Source organism: Anser brachyrhynchus, assembly GCF_964034855.1.
Source record: "Anser brachyrhynchus genome assembly, chromosome: 15".
NCBI classification, from domain to species: domain Eukaryota; kingdom Metazoa; phylum Chordata; class Aves; order Anseriformes; family Anatidae; genus Anser; species Anser brachyrhynchus.
The window spans coordinates 1,867,514-1,893,508 of NC_137733.1; the positions used below are offsets into that span (position 1 = coordinate 1,867,514).

Below are 25,995 nucleotides of genomic sequence, written 5' to 3' on the forward strand. Positions count from 1 at the left end.
ACAGAAAGGCTGCAATAGCAAAATCACTAACAGTGTGTGTAATCTGCCTAAGCACTATACAGGCATTGTGTCCAATTCCAAAGAGAAAAAAAAATGTTCTTGACATAACTTACAGATATTTTAAAACTGGTGCCAATGTTCTTGAAAGAATTATAAACTATTGCCGCCTACAGCTTGGCTTTTCCCCCAGTCACATGGGAAAACTCTTTAGCTGTCTGAAGGAGATTAGAAAAAAATCAAGAACAACTCAGCTGACATATCCAAAGCTGATGGAAACTAGAGTCAGGTAAATCCAGGACAGCAAGGCAAACCCACAGTATGGTTATAACACACTCACTGCTGCGGTTAGAGTTCACTACCATAAAGTAGCTCCCTTCCAGCAGGAGCTAAGAGCATAAAAGATATTGGAGTCTCCCTACCCTAACCTGTGCCTGTCTAGGACACACCCAAGTGCCTGCTGAGTCCAGTTATGTCTCATGCTACCAGCACCTCACCTATCTGGTGTCATCTACCTGAACTGCAGTCACACCCTTAGCACGATGTAGACATACAGTTAAATCAGTTCAGCAAACAGGCAAATAACCAGAGCTTGTTCACCCCATCACTTGTTAGGAGAGGTGAACATGCACAAATGTCTTAGCAATACCTTTACACCTCTAGTCCAGAGTCACAATAGCGACTCCTACAGAATCCCTTCTGACAACATTTTCTGTCATCCAACATCAAAAATAGCAGTACAAAGTTTTATTTACTGCTGATTGCAATTGAAGGTATCCCAGCATGAGATTTTCCTTTTGTCTAGTCTGTAATTTAAACCGAAAGCCTGGATTTCCCCAGCACCTTGGGAAAAGTCAGAAGCAATTACCTTGATATCAGTGCAATTATACCTGCTTGAAACAAGAGTTTGAGAGCTGAGAATGAAGTCTTTCTGTTTCAGGGAACAGCCTTCAGCAGCTCTTCTGTGCAGGGATTTTCTGCACAGAAAATTGCTCAGTACTCCTACAGCTACAGAGTTTGGCTGTTGCGGTAGAAAATTGTGGGTTTGCCTTGCTGCATAGAAAGGATCAGTATCATAAGTCTGAATTATCAAAATAAGCAACATGTTCAGTTCTTTAATTCACATGAAGCAGTCAAGGTAAGAGTTCTCTATGAAAAAATACTCAGGAACAGCTTGTGTTGATAGAAAGCATATAACAATGAAAATATGTGACCTGAGAAAAACAAAATATGCATTAAAGATACAAAAAGAATTTTTCCTCTGATTCTAGAGCTAAATAAAATACATTTAATTGCTTGGTTCTGTCTTTTTTAACACTTCCAGTTATGGTAAAATTCTATGTATTATATTTTGGTGAAAAAAAGGTTTTTGCACAATGCACAGATATAGAATCATGCTTCTTAAAATTCTTAAGATACCATCTGAATTTCATGCATTTGAAAAGTTGGGTAAAATTACATGTGTACGCCCTTAGGCTATTATCCACACAAAAGCTCAGTTACTAACATAAATGTTGCACTAAAATGACCACCATGTCTTTTCCCCTAATTCTGTTTTTATGTAACAATGACACCATTCATGCAATTTACAGTGTTGGGGACCACAGAGATGAATCATGCCAAGAAGGGTTAATCTGAGATGATATAAAATTCCCAGCCTACTAAAAAGGAAAAGCAATAAATATCACTATGTATTCTACAGAGGTACACAAGACCTTCAAATATGAAAGCAACAAAGATCTGCTTCCTTATTCTTTTCCATTTTTTAAGGTAAAAGAACGACAGTGGATGGTACTTTACTTGCAACATTCCCACGATGTGGATTCACATTTCTCCAAAGAAAGTAGACAGAGAGTGGACAGGAAGATGCAGAAGGAAAAGGTATGACATTATTCACGGGCCTTCCACTTTGGGTGTTCTTTAGATATTTCTTCAGCTGATCCTGTCAGAAACACTAGCGGCAGGTTTTGCTGGAGCAGCTGGGCAAATATTCACCCACCTTCAGGTTCAGCCACAGCAAAATCTGTCCCAGGCCTGGAAACCCCGAGCTTTAAAAGTATGCAAACACAGTTCCCCCTTATTGCCAGAATGGTTGGAGGGAGGGACAGCCTCCTACATAAAAGGGATATACATTTGCATTTAGCCCTAGAGAGAGAGCTTTGGTTTGATGCACTTCACTGAATTGAAATAGTGAGTGTTCAGCAACATTCCTCTTCCCAGGGTCATGCAAAGTTTATCTCTCCTAATCACTCAGTGCATCTATAATCAAACCGCATCTTGGCTTCGGTCCTGGGTTTCTATCTTACTGCCTGTCACTTCGTTCACAGGTTTACAGAAGGTCAAAGCCCCTCATCCTCCACATCTTCTCTCGCTGAAAACATACCTAGTTCAAGCCAATAAAGACCGATGGAGCTTCTCATGGGTGACTAGAAGATTTAAGATGATTTTGTAAAATCAGTAGCAGGATGTTTTCCGTAGTGGTTTATGTTCAGCAGCCAAGTGGTTACTCACGCAGATTAGCTGTCTAATAAGTAAAAGTGTTTCCAGGGATGCACTCAATAGCCTCCAGACCATTTTATTAAAAGTTGTAATGGTGTCCCTAGTTAAACTCAATTCTTGCTGTGAAAGCTATTAGGTTAATCAAAATATGAGGGAGCCCACCATCTACCCTTAATTAATAAATTACGTTAATTGTGTAATCAGCAAGATTCTATCAAGATTACAATTAAGTGCTCATCCCATGACCCATGATCACAATTTTCAAATGAGGATCATGCAGTAAATGAAGCCTCTATTTCCAAGCGTAAACGTGACTGTTTCTGCAACACTGGAATAAGGTGGCCTTGAGTTCACACAAAAGCTTTAGAACAGCAACGTCTCACTGTTTCAAAAAGTATTTAAAAATATGTTTAAAATTAAGCACATATCCCAGTCCCATTAAAATAAATATTTGTGACGCATATCCTTAAAGCTAAACACACACAGCAGTAGTTTCCTGATTAGAATGGATTGAAATAAACACTTATTTTTCTGAGCAGGGGTCTAAGCACCTAAGGAAAACAAAAGCGCGGGTAAGGGTATCCAGAGTCCACCACCATGCAGACCTGCTTGTACACATCATTTTGTGCATAACCACTTCCAACCCAAACCTCTGCATAATTCTGCAAATGGCTGCTCAGGCGCCTGCTTTTGTTTACATCAGTCTCTTCATTAAGCTGAAGACAGCTGCTGCCTTCTGTAAAGTGAATGACAGGTATCCGTAGGCTGGAGACCAATATTTTATTACCTTCAGTGACCCACAGGAAAAATTAAACAATCTCTCTTACAATGGCTTAATTTCTTTGACTCATAATTTCTCTGCATCAATTATTTCTTTGCTACTCCTGAGGTTCAGGCTCTGTAGAAGTCTTTAAAGGAACTGTATTTATTTTTGTTTTTAAGATAATTCTTACAGCTAAAAGTTAAGAAGTTTTCAGTTACTTGCAGTGAAAGTCAGGGATCATGAACTTTATACTGAGCAGCAGCAGCAGTGGGAGAATTGCCTGTAGGATCTCCAGATTTGCTGAAGAACTGGACACTTGGATACTCAAAATACTGGATATTAGATACTCATGAACTGTTTTAGATACTCAAAATATTTAACATCATGACCAGAACACTGACATCCACAATGCACTAGAACTCCTGCACAGTACATCCTTACACCACTGGTTTATTGAGCTATATAATTCCTTGAAGCCAATATGTGAAGTTCTCTATTACAGAAGAATTTTTGTTATTGTAAAAATCAGCCTTAAAAAGTAGAAGTGTGCATAAAATTCCCATTCACTTCTAAGGGGTCTTACACATGCAAAGTATGTGCAAAGTGAAGCAAATATACATGTGTGCATGCACTCACATATTCTTGCATTTGAAAAACTGGGAAAAAAATCAAAATGCTGTGAAAAGCAAATTGAGTTCTAGGTCCTGATATTGAAAGATATTTGAACTTAGGTCCAAAACAAAGTAGATGGTAGCTAAATTTTACAATTAATTTCAGGGCCACATACTTAGGTACATCCTGGCAGCCAGTCGCATTTAATTTTCTTAATCAGTCATGGCCTGAATTATGAGATCTCTTTGGTATCTGAGGAAATCTGAAAACTCATTAGCTCTTCTGGAATAAAACATTGATATTTTTTCCTGAGGTTCAGAGAAATTAGAGAGTGATACCAAGTTTATATTCAAATCATACTGCAAGGATTAGGCAAAGGTAGCTATTATGTCTCTATGCAAAATATGTTCATAAGAAAGGAGCTTTAAAGAAAAAAATCTTCCATTTCAGTAAAATCTTACAAGAACATGAAAAACCGTAAAATCTTTATCTCAGGCATCTTATGCGACATCATCCTCCCAGGAGCACTCTTCCCTTTGATTGGTTTCACAATTTTCTTATTCAAGAAAGCATTCTTTTCAAAATGCCAAATTTACAGGCTTACATTCTTATTTCAGTGCTTTTTTAAACACAGTGACTCTGCTTAAGAGATGCCAGTGCTTTCCGATACTCCAGAAGATCAGGAAACATACAGTATGTTTTATGCATTCAGTTTTTAAAATGTTGAAAATCAGTAACTGCCACTGATGTTAACTTGGTTTGTGAGGATAATGTGTTTCTAACTTAAGCTAATAGAAAGTCTCCCTGTTAGTTTATAATGTAATGCAGGGACTTAGATCTGGCAGTGACTGTGTTTTTATTATTAGGAAGCCATTTGGACACTATCGATCATTCATAAGCTTATGGTGCATAAATCCAAACAAATGCAAAGTACAGTTCCAACTTATTTGTAAATTTAAATAAAGCATACTGCCACAGCCAGATATAAATTCTCAGCTCTCAAGACTGTATTACATATTGCACAATATTTAATATTTCTTCCAAGTCTCAGCACTGGGAGATATATTCAGACACAATGACTGTCACTTATAACTGTAAAGATAACCTTGAAATAGTGCCCCACGTCAAATGGAGTAAGTGGGCATGAAATTCAGAGAAGAGATTTTTATTTTTAAATCGGGGAATTTTTAAGTTAGTCCCATAATTTTGATACCCCACATCATTTTTTTACTCCTCGGGTAAGAACAGGACAGAGGAAGTACAGATGTTTGATTTCAGATCAAAAAAAAAAAACAACTGCAATTTTCATCACCAAAATGGAAAAACCAAAAACCAGCAAAAATATTTCATATGACTTTTCATTTTAGACACAAGGTTTAAAGGAATTTATATAATATATATAAAAGCAATGGAAGTGAGGAATGAGAATTTCAGTCCTCAAAGCAGCTTTGAAGCTCCCATGCTATCTGAAGGCAGGAGGCTGCTCCCACCCAGGCTCAGAGCAGCAAAGGGGGGCACGTCCCTGGCGCATGGGGAAGGCTCTGGGGCTGTCCTACACCCCCCGTTCAGCTGAGGTTTCATTTAGTGGAGACAGAACTAGCTCAGAAGTGTTGAAAGCACCAGGTCCTGTTTCAGCTATCAGCATGGATGTGTGCTTTACTGCACTGGCACAAGAGAGACTACATACACCAATGTGGTGGGCAATTATCCTTCACTCCTCTTGCAGAAACCATTTGCTGTTGCCTTTCCATAACCATTTTGGATGAAATGCTGATTTGGGGCAAGGGCTTACATCACCCTTGACCCAGGACAGTCCTGAACTGTGTCCCCCCCTCACAGCTGGCCAGGCCACCCCAAGCACACCCTTTGGCCACAGCAGATCCTATGTAGGTTTCTTTCACCTGTCAAAAGCTGTTCTTCCTGGCCAGCTTTCTTCTGGGTGGCACTGTGTTCATCTGCTGTCAGCACAGGTTAACACAACAAACCTTAATGATTAACACTGTTGGACAGAAAAAGAATAATAATCTACAGCATACAAAGATCTCCTGTGGAAAAATAGAGACTTGCCTCTATGATGCAGCACTTTAGCAAACAAAGTTGACTAAGTCATAAGGCTGAGGGGTTTACTTACTTCTTTATGTGAGTCCTAAGAAGTGAAACTTCCTCTAGGTCCAAAGAGGCTTAAAAAAAAAAAAAAGGATCCTTTAAGGATTATCTACACAGGATTGAAGTAAATGTGTGCAGAGACCTTTCTCCTATGTTAGGCAATCAACACAAACACTCAAACGATGCTCTGGCATCTTTCAGATGCCTGTAGTTTTGACAAAAACATCAAGAGCCCAAGGGAGAACAAATTGCCTGATACCACTGGTAGGTGCCAGTGACAGGAGTGAACCAGAACCAGTACTCAGACGGTTACTGGGGGTGGGGTAGGTAGAGCAAACTTCACCAGAAGAAAGTAAGATTAGCCATAAGTCCCATTCTCGCTCTGATTTCATTATGTTACCGTTAGCCAGATGGGGCAAAAAGACCTCCTGAGCTTTCACAGTTATTGCACCCAAAGATCAGTTGTGACCCAAGGCTGTTGCTCTTTAGGGACACAGCCTAGTTCCCTGTCAGGTCAACAGCAAAACCCTCATCGACTCCAGCAGGTGGAGAGAGAGAGGCCTGAATGCTGCCAGTGTCCCCTCTCTTGACCTGATCTGTGAGTGCAGGACACAGGCACCACCTCTGACCACCACCACTAGGCCCGAGATGTGCAGCAGCCCTGAAGAAGCATACTGACAGGCAGTCCAGCCTACTCCACACATTTGTCCTGTCATCCTCCTCCAAGAAACCCCTTCCCATCCAGGACACTGTTCAGCAGGTGACCACCACCCATACCTCTCAGGTTTATCGAGAATCTGTTCATCCCGTAAGCCTGGCAGCTGTGTAGATCCTCATCTATGTGGCCATATGGCTTTACATGCTGCTACCATACTCAGTAAAGCACTCAAGTGCTTAAGATTATGCAAGTACTTAAACTTGTGGTCCACGATGGCTGCTCATACACTGAGGAGATCAATTACTATTTACAGTGGCAAAGGACTAACAATAATACTTGGCTTCCAAGTCTTCATCTTCACCATCTAAACTGTCACTAGATACGTGGGTATGCAGAGCATGGTTCAAAAATCCAGTTAACTTAGAACTTTGCCTTTTAGTGCGCTAAAACACGTAATGAGACACCAGAGTTGATCTCCCTGCCTAGGACCCTTCAGGTATGAGGGGAAAAAATAAGAAATGCAATCCTGTTTCTTATCACAAGTAGGCTGCGACATGGAACATGATCCAGGCCTTTGTCTTGACACTCACTGGCTCTGGAGCAGACCCAAAGCACTTTTATCTAATTGAGAAAGTTGGGTTCGATTCTGTCTGCTTCCATGCCTGACATTAAATAATTCCACTCATGGACAAAGGCTTACATTGCACGTACTAACACATGGTGATCCTTCTCTTACCACATAATTGCCTGTGTTCATCTATTCCTGTGCCTCAGCACTGCCACAGGGACCATCTACATAAGAAATCGGTGTTTTGTTTACTCTATTGACCAGATTTTTAGCTTTGCTGTACAGTACAGACACAGCTTAAACAAGAACACAGGTCAGCATTACCTTCACCTGGCTAGGAGGAACAGCAATAGAAGATAACATCTCTGACTTTTGAATTAGAACTGGTCAAAAGACTAAAACCAAAAGCTTCTTTCCAATAAACGATTCTATTTCAAATAAAGCATCACGTATCACACTTGACATTTTCAACATTCCCCGTTTGGAAAAAAGGCATGCTTTTAAAAACATGTCATAATTTTGGCAAAAAATATTACTGAAATATGGTCAAACTTCTCTTTCAATTTAAAACAAAATAGGAAATTTCCAAATACTGAACTCCCAGTTTCCATATGGCACAAAATCAGGTTTACACTTTTTAGCACATCCACCATCAACATCACTGTACGAACATCAATCCACTGGCTCTGGAAACCAGAAGATCAGCAGCAAGCACCATTGTGCTTACCTGCAGTTCCCCAATATTCAGATGCTGATGGATTTACTGAATCCACCCCTTAGATACAGAATGTATGGCCCTGCAGTCCCTTCTTGAAAGATATTATAAAACTGCAGAGACATGAAAAAACTTTGTGTCGCTGTTAAAACTTCTCCTGTTCCTTCTGTTACATATATTTTTTTGTTTGTTTCTCTAGGAAAAGCTATGAATCTTAGCAGCCTTAGTAATTTCTCATTAGATCTTCCTTGCTATGGTACTGTATATTAAAGTACCTTTGGACTATGGTGTTTATTTCTTTGCGGAGTATAAATATCCTTGAGAACATGTTTTTCCACAAAACTTTCTGCTGGCAGGTCAATTTCCTGACATTTCTTCATTTCCTGGATTCTCTATGCACACAGTGAGTGTCACATACTTCAATTCTGCTGATTAACATCAGCCCACATCCTGGTTTTAGTGTTTAGAGGGATTGTGTTGGTTCTGAGTGGATTTGATTGCTCTAAAAAAAAATTCCCCTATCAGCTGTTGAAGTCAGTGGACGTATTCTCTTGTTTTTCCTTTCCTGGAAACCTACCAATTTTTGTTATTGCATAAAAAAATAATAATAATAATATTCCTAAACAGTTAATCCTATTTCAGAAGCAGGTGATTGTTCCTTTTTTGAGGAATTTAAGATCAAGAGCAAATCGCCACGGAGCTATTACCTGCAGATCCTTTCTTGGAGCTGGGAATGCCTACTGCCAGCCCTAGAAAAGTCCCTACTGGATTTATCAAAGAATAATAAATGTTTGCTACCTCAAGACAGAATGCAAGTATTATGCAGATGTTCTGCAAGGAGACTGAAGAAAATATTTCATCTTTACAAAAAAAAAAAAAAGATAATTAGGATTGGGAACAGTTCTATTATTTACTACAAACTGTAAAAAGCCACCTTGGAGTCAGACAGCATTTTAACTCAAAGATTAAACTTTCTACTGTCCCAGTTTTGCATCTGAATAAACTCAAACATGGAGAGGTGATGTGGGAGATTGTGTCCCCCCTCCCAGTGACCTGTGTGAAACGTTATGCCCTCTGGTCCCAGCCCCCTTTATCCCTCTGTTCCTGCTGAAGGAACATTACGAGATAGAGCTGGCTCAAGGGATGGAGCCAGCTGAGAGTATATGATCTGGAAATGTCTGGGAAGGAGCACATCCCTTCAACATACAAGATCCATGGGCACAGAGGATAATTGCTAATGTCAAGTACATCCTTGGCTTTTGCTGAAACTTACATAGGGTCAGCTAGATTTCACTGCAGCATTCCCAAAGGCTTGCCAGAACTCTTTGACACATGCTCTGCAGAGATTATGTAGGACAGACTTCAGAGATCAGGTCTGAGGACAGCTGAGAAGGCTGACAAGAGAAGCTTAAATAATTCAGCCAACTGATTTGACCACGCGAAATTCTGCTCTTCTCTTTCTCCCCGTTTTCTGCTTACACCACTTCACAGTATGGCTGAGTTTTATGGGAAGGGGATTTGTTTTTGCTAAATAATCTTTACGAGCTGTTGAATACGCTGCTTTGCTTTGTTGCTGCAGTTACCCCTTGACAAGAACAGTTATGGCAGGTCAGCAGCAGGGAACTCAGCCAGCTTGAACATGAGATGCTTGTACTCTATAAAGGGAAGGGTGGAAAGTTGTGAGTCCTGCATCCACTCCCGCAGCGCTGCGGGTGGCTGACGTTTCCATTCTTGGAAAGGTCAAATGCCTCGTAATAAGAGCATTACAAGCTCACAACCACACTCTGCAGAACTCAGCCTCAACCCCATAATTCACATTGCAAACGTCACGGTATGAATGCAAATCTGCTGTCCTAAGGGAGCCACGGGCACTGTGAAAAAGTCAGGCTGTTTCATTCCTTCTTTTCCTGTCATTGCAAGGACAAAAACCCACACCAACAAAATTAATTTATTCCTCTGATGAAGGCAACAACCAGAAGAGGAAAGTGGTATAAAAACCAAATCTGACCTTATAACATTTGTAACACACTGACAAGAATACAAAATGGCAAGAAGTCCTATTTTAATAGCCATTATCCTGCTGCTGTTGGACTGGACTTACTTTTTATTCTACAGTATTACAGTCACTGCCTGAGTTCCACAAAACAGCAGAAAATAACCAAGGACAACAAATAAAGCAATGTCTAAGATGAGCTAAATTTTAAGGTGTTATGGACCCCCACCAACACAAAAGATGTTTGATTCCTTATATTTAACTGAGGACCCCTGAAATGTGCCCTCTCGCACTTCTCTTCAGCCCTCTTTGATGACATGGCTGTAACCAGCTCAGCCAGTAACAAGTTCAGTTGGCTGAATTTTCATTATCTTCAGTCTTACCCCCAGAAAGCCTGCACATGCAGTTTAACAACAAGGGGGGAGACATGAATTCTCCTGCCCGGCTCCTCTGCTCTGCAATCCAGAGCGACACCTGAGATTGGGCTCTCAGCCCTGCTGGCCCTGGGGCAGCAGCTTGGCAGGGCTTTAACCTCCCTGAACATGGCAAATAGCCCATTCCCTTTGGGTGGTGGACTCTAGAAACTATTGATGATATACAGTGTCAGAGTATCTGATAGGTCAGTACTCAGCATCAGTAGGGAGAGAATCAAGGACATAACCTGACCCTATGGTAAAAAAATTATGCTCAGGAACTGGAAAATTTTCCTGAGGTTCTGTGTATGAAAGACCTCAATGCTCAGGACTCCTTTGACTATATGACTCTCCTCTTGCCAATGAATGTATCCCAGATGTTAATGAGGAGTCCCACTCTATAGAGAACTCTGCAAAAAGGACTGTAAGGCTGAGCTGTCAAGCTGTAACTCAGAGCAGCTTTCTGGCTCAGCCATCTCTCTGCTATGATGAAAAACTGGAAAACTGCCTGCAATCCCCTGGTTGACAATATTCAACTGAAGCAAGAAGCTGGGCTACCACCTGAAAACACCACAACTAGCTATGTCTCCCTTTTAATAAAACACCCTTCTAGGGCTCTGCACCCCTTGGGGAGGCTGAAGTTTATATTTTTTAAAAATCTAGTTTTCACTTTACATCTGTGTGACGGTTAAAGCTAGCCGTAACTGATTCTGCTGAGGACTCCAGGTCTGCAAAGGAAAGAAACAGAGGAAGGCAGAGCCAATATGCAAATAAACAGCCAAAGTGCAAATAGCACTTAAACACGCGCAGAGACATGGTGAGCTTCAAAGAAATCTTTTCAAGATTAGCTTTATGGTCCTACATTGCAAACGAGCAATACAAAGAAAACATTTTCTTGGGGTCTGCAAATTAAGAACACACGCAAAAAAAATCTTCAGATTAGTGAGATCTAATGTAGTCACTTGGAGCAGGAAAATTTCTTTTTTAATTACTCAAAAGAAAAACACCCAAATTAATAACCTCTAGGATAATAAATCAGCTGGTGTAATCTCATTTCCATTACCCTTATTAGCTAAGGAGATTGGTAGATCAAACCCAAATTCAATCTGCCAGAAATAAATATACCATTATTTTTAGCCTCATTTCCCAAGACTGTGAAGTCAATGTACTTGGACTGTCTGCCTGTCTGTCCACTCTGATAAGTTTTGAACCTGCTGGCCAATTTCAACTTAATTTAATGAAGAAAGAAGTGCTTTCAGAGATGTTAAAGTCATACCTGTTTTGTGAACAATCTCTGGATAGGAAAGTCCCTGATGAATGCCCCCCGCTTTGAAAGGCAGTAGCAACGCAACATCCATTCACTTCATTTTATGGCGTGTGGATGGACACTTAGCACAAGCCTGCAGGATGGTCCATCCATGCTCTTTTGTCTCTAGATAATCATGATATGTGTTCTCTTTTGCACAGCTGGTAAGACAAAACATATGGATAGAGGATACAAAAGGATACTCAGCTGGTGCATAGATCTGTGGGGGAGAAAGGAAATATAGAAGGATAGATCGGGAAATAGCTTGGGGGCACTGCACGAAGGGGTCAAAGAAATATCCATAGGTAACTAAGGAATGAATACTGCGAGGATGCAAGGATAAACAAATAAATCCAGAAGAAACAGGCTTCGCTAATCCCATGACCCCTGGGAAAACTTACTACTAAACTTATTACTAATTCTTCACTCACCCTCATGCCAGTGTCCCAGTGGAACAACCCTCAAGCAATGCAAACTTCAATACTGCAGACCCAGTTATTGGAGCTGAGGGGAGTTCTCTGACTTGTGTTTTGGCTGCAATTGCTTGACAGTTTTTATACCTGGCATTCGGAAACATTTAAGCAAGGCAGGCAACATCCAGACATGGTTCTTGCTCCAATCTGTAGGGCCACTGCCACCCAGCAGCCACACAACAAGCCAGGAATGCAGCTCAAGAGCAGGGATGGTTTGACTGAAGTGATGGGAACAGGCAGAGAAAAGACTTGGCTACTTTAAAATATATATATACCTTTCCAAAGTGAGGCAAAGAGAACAGCCATTGCTTCATTCGCAGAACAGATTAAAAAGAAAGTCTGGGAAGAAGCTGACCTGGCGGAGTCCCCTCCTCTCTGCTCACAGCTGTATTGCAAACAGCTGAATTCCTTTATCCCTTCTTCCCTTCAATTAGATTTTGCTTGTGACCTGTGACAAACAATTTAGCAGTTCAATTCACGCTTGTAGCATACAGAATCACAGAATCGTCTAGGTTGGAAGAGACCTCCAAGATCACCTAGTCCAACCTCTGACCTAACACTAACAAGACCTCCACAAAACCATATCACTAAGGGCTACATCTAAACGTCTTTTAAAGACCTCCAGGGATGGTGACTCAACCACCTCCCTGGGCAGCTCATTTCAATGCCTAACAACCCTTTCAGTAAAGAAGTTCTTCCTAATATCCAACCTAAAACTCCCCTGGTGCAACTTTAGCCCATTCCCCCTCGTCCTGTCACCAGGCACGTGGGAGAACAGACCAACCCCAACCTCGCTACAGCCTCCTTTAAGGTACCTATAGAGAGCGATGAGGTCTCCCCTGAGCCTCCTCTTCTCCAGGCTAAACAACCCCAGCTCCCTCAGCCAGTCCTCGTAAGACTTGTTCTCCAGACCCCTCACCAGCTTCGTTGCCCTTCTCTGGACTCGCTCGAGCACCTCCATGTCCTTCTTGTAGTGAGGGGCCCAAAACTGAACACAGTACTTGAGGTGCGGCCTCACCAGAGCCGCAGATGCAGGACCCAGCACTTGGCCTTGTTGAACCTCGTACAGTTGGCCTCAGCCCATCGGTCCAGCCTATCCAGATCCTCCTGCAGAGCCTTCCTACCCTCGAGCAGATCGACACACGCACCTAACTTGGTGTCATCTGCAAACTTACTGAGGGTGCACTCGATCCCCTCATCCAGGTCATCGATAAAGATATTTAAGAGGACTACAATACACAGAAGAAAAATTCTGGCGCAAACAATTATTTGGTGACCAAACAGTTGCAGATTTCCATGCCACTTATTTTTAGTCATTCAGGTCTTCTGTCATTGTCCCAATGCGTCCACTGCATATTTGTAATATTTGTTAAATATGTCAGTGACTTGCTTTATAACCATTCTCCTTTTGCTATTAAACCAGCGGTGGCAGGATAGAGCCAGCCCTGGATGCACCATGCTCCCCACCTGACCCCAGCCTGCAGGCTGATGCTCCTGTCCTCCAGTGGTGCCCAGAGCCTGGGCTGCCCCCAGCCTGCCCCGCTCCCTGGCTGGGGCATTGGGATCAACCCTGCCTGTGAGACCCTGTGTTGCCACACAGGGGGGGGGAGCCCCACCTCAGTGATTAGCCCTTATTGCCCCCTGACAGGTTTTGCCATAATTCTGTAATAAGGTATCAGATAAAAAATAGAAATAAAAAAAAAAGATTTATTACAGCTACATGCACCAAAGTGAGCTACACAAGCTTTTTGAGCAGTGGCAGTTTCTGAAAGTCAGGGGAAATTCTCTTTCAAGGCTTTAAGGTAAATTATCTAGGTCATAAAAATTCTTTACTTTCAGCAAGCTCATTAATACAGAATACTACAAAAGCACAGGAAACTGTGGCGTACTTCATATGCCAATACATCCATGGAGGTGCCGCATACTGAAGTCCTATCAACAGAGGATTATTCTTAAAAAGACCGTTTACTGATGAAGGTGACACACAGCAATATTAGCAAGCTCATGGTTACAGTGAGATCATAGCAAGGTTCAGAGTTGCTATTAATAAATCCAAGCATCTCAAAAGACTTAATAAGTTTATTTATCCTCATGTTTCTTTCAGGTAGGTAGAGGAGTATCTGCGACTGCACTCTCAGATACAGCAGCTGTGACCTGAATGTCTCCTGCTTCATCTAAGTAAGAGCCAGGCACCCAGGCGAGCTGTCATGCAATGCAAACATCTTAGCCATGAGAGCAAAGATCACAAGTGACTGCAGATATACGTTCAAAAGAATCCAAGGGGCAGACACACACACTACAGATGCACTTAGCTTCACTTCCTACTGCAAAGTGTTATACAGTTTAATAAATGCACAGAAATGTCATATTTGCTGGATTTCATTGATAATCAACTAATTTCACCCTTCTTCCAATCCTTCCTGTTGATTACAACATATTTTACATTATTGCTAAACTATTTACCCAATGGATACAGTTCAACATAGCCTTCTGTTTGCAAAACTCTCCTAAGGCCAAAAATAGGTTAGGACTTAAAATGGATAGGCACCGCATCGGAATTTGAAGTAATACGCCCCAACCAAGACCCAGTTGGTAATTCATGAGGTGTTACACTTCTATTTAGAGCAATAAACCATGATTTTTTTTTCATTGACAATGACTACTTACTTTATGCACCAATTATATAATGTGAGCAGCTGATTACTAAGATGTTCTACATACAATATTGTGACAGTGTTTATGGCAAATATTGCAAAAACAAGGACCTGCATTATCCAAAGGTTGTGCTGTAATGGCAAGGCACGCTTTATATAAACACCCATGTCAAATTTCTGGGCACCTTTTTGGCTGAAGTAAACCAGCACGTGAGGGATAATGATTGCTGCACAGAAGCCAGCTATTCCTACAATCACTTTGATGTTCTCCATGGTCAGAGCACTTGTGGCTGATGGTATTGGACAAAAACAAGGAAAGAAGATTCTTTGACCAGTCCAACAGGGAAATCACTGGAAGGAGTGACCACAGCCACAGAACATCTCTTAAAGCCATCACAGTAGGGAGAAGATGGCACTCACTTTGAATGCTGTATTATCCAAAGTAAAAAAATGAGCTGCCTACAGGCAAGAAAACAGGCAGTCAAAAAATTGGGGTCATAATTATTATATTTATGAAATAGTGTGCCCTTGAGACCTCCCAGGGCTTCAAGATGCTCTCTGCCACATCCAAATGACTCCCAGCTCACACCCAGTTTCCTCTAGGATAATCTAGAGGCCACCCAGTTCTCCCCAGTGTGCTCTAGAGAGCAGTAGAGGCCTCCCAGCATACCATACATTCTTCCAGGGCCTCCCATAGGAGTCCGGCACACCCTGAAAGCCTCAGAGTGGCCTATGTGTGCTCAAACACTCCCTGGAGACCTCAAAGAGCTCTCCAGTCTGCTCTAGGGCACACTAGAGGCTACCCAGGGTCCCCCAGACTGCTCCAGCACAAGCTAGAGGCCTCACAGGGCTCTCCACTGTCCTCCATGTGAAATAAATGCCTCCCAGTTCACCCTGGAGGCCTCCAGTGGGCTTCCACGTCACTTTAGATCTCTGCAGGTCTACCAGGGCCACTCCGTCCATTCTAGCTCCCCCTGAATGCCTCCCAGTGACCTCTAGGATGCCCTGGAGAACTCCCAGTGCAGCCTTGAGGCCTCCTGTGGCCTCCCAGTGCTCTCTAGGACCTTCCAGAAGCTTTGCAGGGCCTTGCAGTGGCATTGTAGCACCACCTGAAGGCCTCGCTGGACTCTCCAGTGCTCTCTACAGTACCCTAAGGGCATCCCCGTGCCCCACTACTGTGCTCTGGTGCCACCTGGAGGCTTCCCAACACTCCCAGTGCACTCCAGCATCCACTACGAGTCTCCAAGTACACCTGTGAAGACTCCCAGGGCGCTCCACAGCATGCTCAGGTGCCCTAGGAGCCTCCTATTGCACCCTGGAGAACTCACAGGGACCCTAACCCTAATTATGACCCTTCATATACATTTATTTCATATAATTCATATATGACAATTCATATGTAATTGTGACCAAAAAAAATAAAAAAAGAAATCAGGCTCATTTGTTTACCATTTTCCTAGATCAACAGAACTGGTGATGAAAGGCTAAAAAAAAGTCCCAACCACCAGGAAAAAAGCAACAATCACAGACAAGGTGATTTGCTCCGACTGGTCTGCACGGACAGCAGCTGGTTGGGTTTCCCAAGCCTTGGCCCATCACCAGGTGATGGAAATCCACCATGAACATAGAACAAGAAACTGTAAGAAGAAAGCCATCATTCACAAGCTCTCGGGGAAATTCTTAGTAAGGACCTGTCACGTAGAGCGTGTGAGATAGATGAGCCTGAAACATGGACGTGGCTGCAAGTAGCACTGGAATTTGGGCACCAATGGACCTTTACCACAACAGGCAAACTTCAACCAAGCCCAGTGCAGGAGGCAAACTCCTATGCAGTGCTTCCGCTCCCAGGGGGAGAGGTTCCTATCGCATTCTTACTAACAATCTGCAAAGGAGGGTGTGTGCCCTGCTCTGCCTGTTGCCGCTCTCCAGTAATGCACAAGTGCTGTGTATCAGAGAGAATGGCTCCACAAAGCAGAGAAAGTAGGTGATGGGAAGGATGCAAATTCAAGCCAACAGCACTGGAAGATACACAGCACTCTGGTGTCTACTTGCAGCAAATCCTGCAAGGATACTTATAAATACTTCTGGTTAATTTTAGTAGGAATAACTTAATAGCCAAATTAGTTTTGCACAGATCATTGTTACGATGGGGTAGCAAGAAAAGGAGGGAATATGCTCCCTCATGAGCCTCCTGAAATAAAGTTAAATTATCAGAATAACCATTACCTGGCTGTACCCAGTCCTGAGAAGAACTTTTTCATACATTAGTGAATTATGTTTAAACTCCTCGTTATCACTGACAGAAATAATACGCATGAACCAGCGCACACATAGATAATATGGAACTTTGCACCCGTCCTTGCCAGCTGCTTTCTCTATGGAATTACTGCGCTCTGTGCTGTATTAGTGCCCAAGCAGCCTGCTGGTGAGCTGAGTTCTCTTTCCACATTTAAATTAACAATTTCATGTATCATTACCTGGACTTCATTTACCCTTGATCCTTAGCTTCTTAACAGAGAAAAAATACCCTAATACAGAGGGCTGTTGTTGTCAATAGATTATTCTATATATTTTTCTATTCCTAGTTTGAAGATCTTGAAAGGACTTCTACTGTACTGCACATTGAGTCCTGCGGATGTTTTTTTATCTCACCTACTTTTCATCTCATTCTGTTGGAGACCCTCCCAGTCAGATAAAGGCACCAGGCCTTTGGATAAGGAAAAGCAATTTCTTTCACTTGGTTAACTGCAGGACTTAATGTTATCAGCTGCATTAAGGGACAGAAGCATGAGGCAGGCTATCTCGGAATCAAAGTCAGCCAGAGCCACACAAATCCCTGCAGCAGTACCATGAGCTTTGAATAATCAATTGCACATTCCCAGGGAGCTTGTATGTAACAACAAAAATATTTCTTGTAGCTTGCAAAGTAATAGGGAGACTGACAGTAGAGATTAAAAAAATCCTACACCATCACTTTTTATTATTATTTGTAGGGTTTGAGATGAGAAAGTTGCAAATTTTTAGCAATCTGGATATGAGACAGTTATTAAGGTGTGGATGTAAGTGACTATAAATGATACTAAAATGAGAGAAGTTGCTATTGGCTCTATCCAGGTGCAATTGGACAAAGGAGCTTCCATTTGAGAGCAAATGTTCAACTATCTGACACCTGAGACCATCCTGCTGAGCTTTTCACTAACTCGGTAAGGGCTTCCGGAGTAAGCACAGGGTCTAAGCCAATGCTAATCTGCTAAATGGTTGCGGAGTGTTTAAAAGGGAGCTGCCCACCACAGCAGGAAGGTGTTTTGAAGTCCCAGACGGCAGCACAGCTATGCTAGAGGAGGTATATCAGCACACATTTAGCACAGCAAGCTGTGTTCTCCCAGAACTCAGATGAGAGTTATTGCAGCAATAATGTGTATAGGCCCCTCTTCACAAGCTGTCTGCTCTAACAGTGCATTAATACATCTTCAGCACATGAATTGCTCAGCAGAAATGCAGTTTAGAAATTTTGCTGGCGAGGAGATAGAGTATGCTGGCCAAGTCACACACAGCTTTTGCTTTTAAATCAAGCAGTTTGGTTCAAATCACAAAGAAATGTAAGTTATTTTTGTCCAATGGTATTCAGTCAACACTAGTACATCAGCATCTACAATGAAACTGTCACACGTGGTAGATGTCTCAAAAGAGGAACCAAGGACTATTGAGACAAATTAAACCATTGTTTTTCAATACAACCCAGAAAAAAATCAGGATTAAGGCACAAGGATAAGGCAGGTCCACATATTGGTACTGTTGAAATATGTAGGAAACCAAGTTAACAGTACTCTTATAATTTATCATTTGTTTGCCTGTATCAAAGGCAGCAAATTTTCATTTAGTGTGCCTTGTATATACATGATAGAGGTACCCAGTTGTGGTTTGAATACTTCAAGAGGAGGAGACTCCTCTCTCTCTTTCCTCTTCTTTCGGAGGTTAACCGCCTCATTTAAAGCATTAAAATAATCACCTCATTTCTCAATTTATTTGGAGTTTTGGTTTGGCTTGTGTGTTTTTCTTTTTTACCTCTAGTCTCTGGTTCCAGTTATGTCCCCATTAAATGAAACATCCTCCATTGCGTTCAGGATAGATGATTTTCAGCTCAGAAGCCATCCGCACCACGTACAGTCACAAGCTTCAGTGTAAAAAATGGCCAGACAGTACTGTTAGCTATCCTGCTCTGATATATACGTGAGTAAAATACTATTCAGGTAAAACCTACAGCAGTGTTGGATTTATTTATTTTTTCCCCTCCCTTAAGCTTCTGGAAAATTGAGCTGTTTTTCCCAACAGCGAGCATGCTGATAGAGCCAAACAGTGCTCCACAGAATCCCTTGAAATTTGGAGCCCAGGCCAAACAGCCAACTTGCCAATCTATTGTTTGAAGTTAAAACCCTTGCACCAACTTAGAATAAACACAATACCTCCCAGAATAAACATCACTGTGGTTAACGAGAACGTGGAATGAACTGCAAAATAATTAAACTCCATGTGTCAATGTAAACCTGACTGATTGCTGCAGCCCTCTGATTAATTGCTCCCCCTGCTCTGGGGAGCATTAGCATGAGAGCAGAAGATAACCTTGATAGCTTCAGTATATACTGAAATACCTGTTTAGCAGTGTGGGCGAGGTTATCAGACCAAAAGAGACTCAGCTAATTATCACAACCTGTTCCCCTCCTGCTGCTGGTACATCTGTAACAGCAGAGGTACAGTTTCCCCAAACAAGAAGCCAACCCAGCCTTGTAAATCTCTTGAGTGACTGCTTTTTGCTTGTGTCTTTTGAGGACGCTTCTTTAACCCACCTAGATGCTGCAGTAACTTACTCCACTCCACAGTAACTGTTTTCAAGATATTAGGACTTCCAAGTTTTTCTTTAAAAAAAAGATGTAAGAATTTGCATCTGTAAGCCAGTCCCCAGCCCTGCTGCACTTCTGCCATTTGCCAGGAGCGCACCAAACCTAACATTTGGGGAAGTCATACGTGTAAGTTCCCAAATAAGAGGTATTTGTTATCTGCAGCCCAGACTCCAGGCCCTTTTCTGAGACACTCGGCTCCAGCCAGCTCACACACTGCAGGAAGACAACACAGGTCTCACTACCAAAGCAGATTAACTCTCCAGAGCTTTTCTAATTAGAGACACCAGCTCCATGCCAAGAAAATGTGCTTGCTGCAGCTTATTTTAGCTCTGTAGTTCTGACAAACCAGTCACTTTTCTTCTTATGATCATGTGTAATTGGAAAACAAACTTTTTCTGAATAATGGATGCTCAGAGATATCACTGCTCATGAAACAATGTATTTTCCATGATAAAAATAATCTGTGAAGTGATACCTTAACAGTAACAGAGCTGGCTCCTGTGAATGAGAGGCAGAGAACAATTGAGGTTCAAAGGTGCCATGGGAGGTCTCCACCCCGACCCCTGCTCAGAGCGGGGCCAACTTCAACCTTAGATCAGGTCAATTGGGCTGGGGCCTGTTAAACTTTGAGTGACCCCAGGGACAGAAGTGGCACAACCTCTCTGGGCCCCTGCTGCCATGTCCGACCACCCTCACGGTGGACAAGTTTCTCCTCCTTGACCAGAAGGGCCTCTTGCCTTTTGCTGTGCAGCTCTGAAGAGAGTCCAGACCTTCCATAATTTCCCTTTAGATGATATCACATTTATTATTTGAATTATTTGCTGCTGTCCATGCTCTAAGCTTTTTAAAACCAGTCCTTATTTCCTTGTGAAATTACTGGGTAGAATCAGGAAGAGGCACTTCAACTACATGAATGACTCCTGTGCGTGAAGATCCCTTCTGCGGAGCAATCTGGGGAACTGAGACCCTCAACAAAATAAGGCTGTAACAAAAACTCGTAAGTTAGTCAAAGGAATTAACTTTTTTTTTTTAAGCTTACTTTTCCTTTTCATTTAGTCTTGAGGGGTTGAAAAATGCATAGAAATAAAAAAAATTGCTCTTAGGAAAAAGAATTGACTGCTGTTAGCATGGAAAAAACTACTCTTTGTTGCATTACAAAGTCATGGTCTGCTGCATTTGCAAAACCATCTTCACAGAGAATATTTCACTGTTTGGGCTATATCGGAGAACACTTTCTGGAATGCTCCAGGGAGGTTTCTGTTTGTTTTTAAACAGGCAAATAATCCCAAAGCAAGAACACAAACAGTGGTTTCTTCTAGTTTTACTGATAAATTTTCAGATTTTGATGAGTTAAACGGAAGGAAGAAATCAGAAATAATATATTTATCTCCAAAAATTTTCAAGAATAAGTGCAATATCAGAGTATAGAGACTGTGGATAACCTAAAGACTTGACAGATGTGAGTAATTCATCAGGTCCTGCATCTGCAGCTTACTGTGATCCCGTACTGTAAGTGGATGCAAATAGAGAAACAAATAATTAAACTGTTAGATTTCATTTACTTTTGAAGAAAACAGGTTCACCATTTATAGTTCAGAAAAAGTCCCTGCTTCAAGCAAGTGATGTATTTGTAGGGGAAAACTGCGCATTAGTCCACAAGAAAAAAAAAACAAAAAACACTGCTGTCATTTTACCACTTTATACCCATTTTAACTGAGAAGAAAGCTGATAGTTATAACAAGTCCAACTGTAAAATATCCAATACAGGATTCAACTAAGCAAAATTCATTCTTTTATAGGGTTATGGAACACCAAGATCAGAACCGCAATGCTATAGGTGCTGCACGGACACACAGTGACAGCTAATTCCTTTTCCAAGAGCCTACGAGCCAAATAGTCTTCTTTATCTAATGATGGGAAAAATGAAATATCACTATCACCACTTCACCAGCAAAAAGCCAAGCACAGAGATTAAATGATTCAGCCAAGCACTTAAGATTGTGCTTTTACTTTTCAGAAGATTAAAAATTAAGAATGTGGGTAAGGTCACGCAGAAAATCAGACTGACTCATGAACTGAGCTGAACTCCGGAGTTTCCCAAGTGCTCAGCCCATGCTGTAACTCTGCACCTTTCTCCATCTTCTCTTCCCAGGCTTTCCTGTATTGCCTCCTAAGGTTTTGCATCCTAAGGTTTTGAAACCAAATCCATCCAAGTCAGAAGAAAAAATAAAAGAATATTTTTTTTTTCCATTTTCATTGCTAATAAAGGCAAAATTTTGTGACAATAGAAATACAGCAAACGTACCTAATGGAAACTTAAAGCTCACCACTTCATGAGCTACTCAGAGCAGGCTCATGCTTCTCACTGTCCAGTCTTGGATCAGTGACTTTAACCTTAGGCTCTCCAAGGCTCAAATTTATGAAATGAGTGAAAATTTGCATTGCTCTCAGGACTTAACCAGAGCTCTTTCCCCAGGCTCCTCCACAGAGGCTGGTCCTTGCTGAAGAGTGCTGTGAATAATTCACACATTGGTGTTGCTTTTCCTAAATCTCAGCCTCACCTCCACAGTGAAAGGGGCACAAAACAGCACAGGAACAATACCCCTGATGTAAAAGATGACCCAACAGGAGTGAGAAGATTAAGATTTTCCCTTCTGCTTTCACAGTCGGACAGAGCCAGTATAACCATGGTCAGTCACCAAAAGGAACATATAATCCTGCTGTGGCCTTTGGACCTGCTTGGCCACACATCTTACCCTAGAAAGGGCCAATTCAGGAAATTAAACCAGCAGAAAAGCAACTACAGAGAAAGCCACTAGCTTTACCATGAAACCCTCTTTTGGACTTCCCTTCCCTCCTGGCTCCCGCCTCCACGCCAAGGCACAGGAGGACACTGTACCCACGCACTTGCAGCTCCATGAGATTCATCGGCTTAGCAAAACACACAGTTAACCAGTGTTATTTGTAGCCAAAACCAAGCACAATTTATAATTAACACCTTTCATGTTAACAGATCGTAGGCAGGGGGTTAAAAAAAAAATCAGTTGCATACCTAAGCACATATGCATCCCACCTAAATATGAAGCATTTACTTGAAGTGTAAAATGCCCCCAGCCCACAAACTGCATACTTCCAGCTACAGAGTGGGAGAAATCCGAGGTGGGCTGAGCAACAACCCAGCTGTACATCATGCTTTGCTTCCTGCAGAGCCGGCCCAGAGGGATTAAGCACCCTGTTTCCCTCCAGAAATGCCAAACCTTAGGTGAGATGCACCCAAACCTTAAATCTGTGTTTTCAGTGAACCAAGAGACAGGAGAAATATCATAGATATGTATGCCGTGTGGCACGTCAGGAAGTTTGAGGTGTCCAGCATAACTCCTACCATCTCTTATTAAAAGATTGTTTTAGCTGTTTGCTTGTGTTACAAGAATGCCCTGGTGAAGCTCAGAGCCGTTTCATGCCTGTGGCTATGGCTGCAGACTGCACCTGTGCTGAAGGGCCGAGGCTCTGCAGTAGCCAGGCACAGACAACACAGGACAGACACAGAAGAACCAGCTTGTGCTTGGCCACCCACCAGCATAAAGTCATGGACGTCCCCTGGGCCAGCGCTTGTACAGGGGACACCAAAAGGCACGTGAACTGTGCTGGCTTCTGATTCTCAGTGGCCTCAGTTCACTTTCTGTGATTTGGTCTCTATTACTGTTATTGGACATCGGCCTTGGAGAACCACCGCAGCCTGTCCCAGCTGGGTGAAACCCCGGGGCAGTGGGGAGATGCTGCAGCTGGAGCACACCTGCAGCCCTCAGGAACCAGCCTCCCTCCTGCTCTGTAACCCAGAGGAGAGCAAGAAGACCAGTGCTGAGAGCTGCTGCAGCCAGGCGCTTTCCCCAGGTGAGATCCGATGATTATATCACACCTACAGAGCCCCATGGGACCAGTCCGTGGCCTGATGGTGATGGTAACAGGAAGGTGAAAAGCACGGACGGAAGTTACACTGAGTAGGTTAAAATTATCTTATTTCAGTTGATTGTATTCCTAATTAATTAAATAATGAGGAAAAAAGTCTGCTCAAACTTTTCATTTAAAATCAAAGGCAAGGCCCTGCTCTAGCATCCATTGCTGCCACCAGTAGCTCGGCAGGAGTTAATAATCGAGCCTCTTAGCCACTTCTGGACTATTTTAACAAATTCAGCTGTTGATTCTAGCAGTCTGTCAAATCTCAACATATTGCTCTTATCTATCCATCTAAAACATATAATGTGAGGTAAGGAAAACAGACTTTTTTCCCCACTCTATTTGAGCTTTAACTCCATGAAAAAAGTCCTTTTCCCCCAGACCTTTACATACTCCTTTTATATGTAATGCACAGGCTGAGACACTGACCCTGAAACAGCCCCCTGTAGCACAAATCCAGCAGCAGTACCTGACAGTCACACAGCAGCTTTCATGATTCACCATCTGCTAATAAAGCATTATAAATCAATCAATAGGTCAAAAGATCTCACTGCTGGATGTTTTTGTGGACCTGATTAACGGAACGATAAGTATCAATTTATTACAGGATCTGCTAGAACACTATTTATAGGAAGAAGGAAGTTGTTTAATTAAAAGAATAATTCTCAAGTATTTAGATATAAATTGTGTGCATCTGTGAAGATGCAGGACTAGACGGAGCCCAGTTCCAAAGAGCTGCAGCGTGGGGTTGCTCTGTGCTACGCGGTGCCGCCGGGCACAGCGAGCTCTGCAGCTGAGCACCTCTGCTCCGCAGCACGCCTGAAGCCCTGCAGCAGTGTGAGCGGCCCTGAGCTGCATCCACCGAGCACGCCTGTCAGCACATCCTGCATGTACTAGCGCTGGTAAGACCTTCTGGGTTAAGTCTTAAAACACGTGCTTGGGAACGGCTGGAGTGCATTTCAGTCTGCTGAGCGAGAAGTGGGGAGTTGCGCCAGAAGGCCGGAGGAGAGCAGCGCGGACCTTTCCTCTTTCGTGTCCCTTCACTGGTGGAAAAGCAGCACTGCTCTGCTCTGAGCAGAGATTTAGGAGCCTCTAAGAAGTAAAATGTAATGAAGAAAACAGACTGAATAAGGCACTTTGCTGGCCACCAAGAAGTCTGCTGTGTTGCTGTTCCCCCGAGGGCTCGGCAGCGAGCCTGTGCGGTGAGCAGAGGCAGCGTGTGGCCCTGGGTGGCTGCACCAGCACGGTACCAACCAGGCACAGCTCCAGCAGGACCGAGCTGCAGAACCCTGCCTGGCTTTTTACCTTCTCAAACCAGCTGCAATCTAGATGTGCCTCAGCAGCCGCTGCGTTGCTCTGCTCGGGTTCCCAACCTCCAGGACTCGTCTCTGGCAGGCCACACTGCTAGCTGAGGAGGCACCTGTTCTGGCTGAATCGCTGAAGCACTTCGGGAAAGCCTTTCCAAGCACCTTTCTAAGCCTGGGTTATCTACCACCACCCAGGGAAGCACTGTCCTGTAGTATTTAGAGACACTTGTGCAAATATAGGTATTTATGTCAGCAGTGCAGGAACAGCATGTGGCCATGCACCACGAGGAGCAGAAGAAAAGGAGTTTTCCTGTTAATTCCTCTGCCTATAGGAAGAGCAGGCTTTCCGCTTGTGATCTAGCTCCAGCCTCTCACAAGCCCTGAAGATCACGTAGCAGCCAGCACTAGTGCCACCCAGCACCACTGTGACTCCGGGGGGCTCAGGAGCCACCAGTGCCAGGAGGCAGACAGGTGGCAGAGCAAAGACAACTCACCCAGGGAGGCAGTGGCTGGAGGAGCGTGGTGGGTCCCGTGGGCCCCCAACTGCACCCAGGGTGGCACAGCTGCAGATCGCCTACGGGGCTCATAGCACAGCAGAAACAAAGCAAGAGCCACTGCAGCATGAAGAGATTGGCACCTGCCCAACGGGGCTGCCACTTAATGGACTGAGTTCAGATACACAGAGCTGGTCTAGGAGCGATCGATATTGTACAGAACAGCACGACACAGACATTGTCTCCAGCCAATTATGCCGCGCTCTCTGTTATACAATATTCATTTCGATGTTACCCTGAAAGGAGGAAGCATGGCAGGTCAGCCAAGTAAAGTGACAGCCACTGCTGTAAAACCCAGTCCTCATTTCTTGGAAAACCTCTGTGGACACAGTGCAAATCCTTATAACCAGACCCTTACAAAGCACGGTTCCAGGAAATCCATTAAACCTTCACTCCGTTCATCACCACTGCCATTTCCACTTGCCAGTGCCACATGTGCATTTCAGGCTCTGCCCCACAACAAGCAGAGCATCTCCCCATCCTCTGGGCACTCGCCCCAGCACTGCCGTTAGCAGCACACCCCAA

General features: G+C 43.0%; 1 protein-coding gene across 2 annotated transcripts in view; it reads right to left on the minus strand.

Annotated features, from left to right (window-relative positions):
• Positions 1–25,995, minus strand: part of LOC308178410 (uncharacterized protein) — a 62,179-nt gene that overhangs the window by 33,266 nt on the left and 2,918 nt on the right. The window contains exon 1 of one of the 2 annotated variants that reach the window (XM_080556998.1): positions 866–25,992. The exons of the other annotated variant lie outside the window; for it this stretch is intronic. Within the exon in view, the coding sequence (XP_080413124.1) occupies positions 866–1,102 (237 nt within the window). The 5' untranslated portion in view covers positions 1,103–25,992. Of the gene's footprint in view, positions 1–865; positions 25,993–25,995 lie in introns of those variants that run through there. 2 annotated transcript variants of the gene reach the window in all.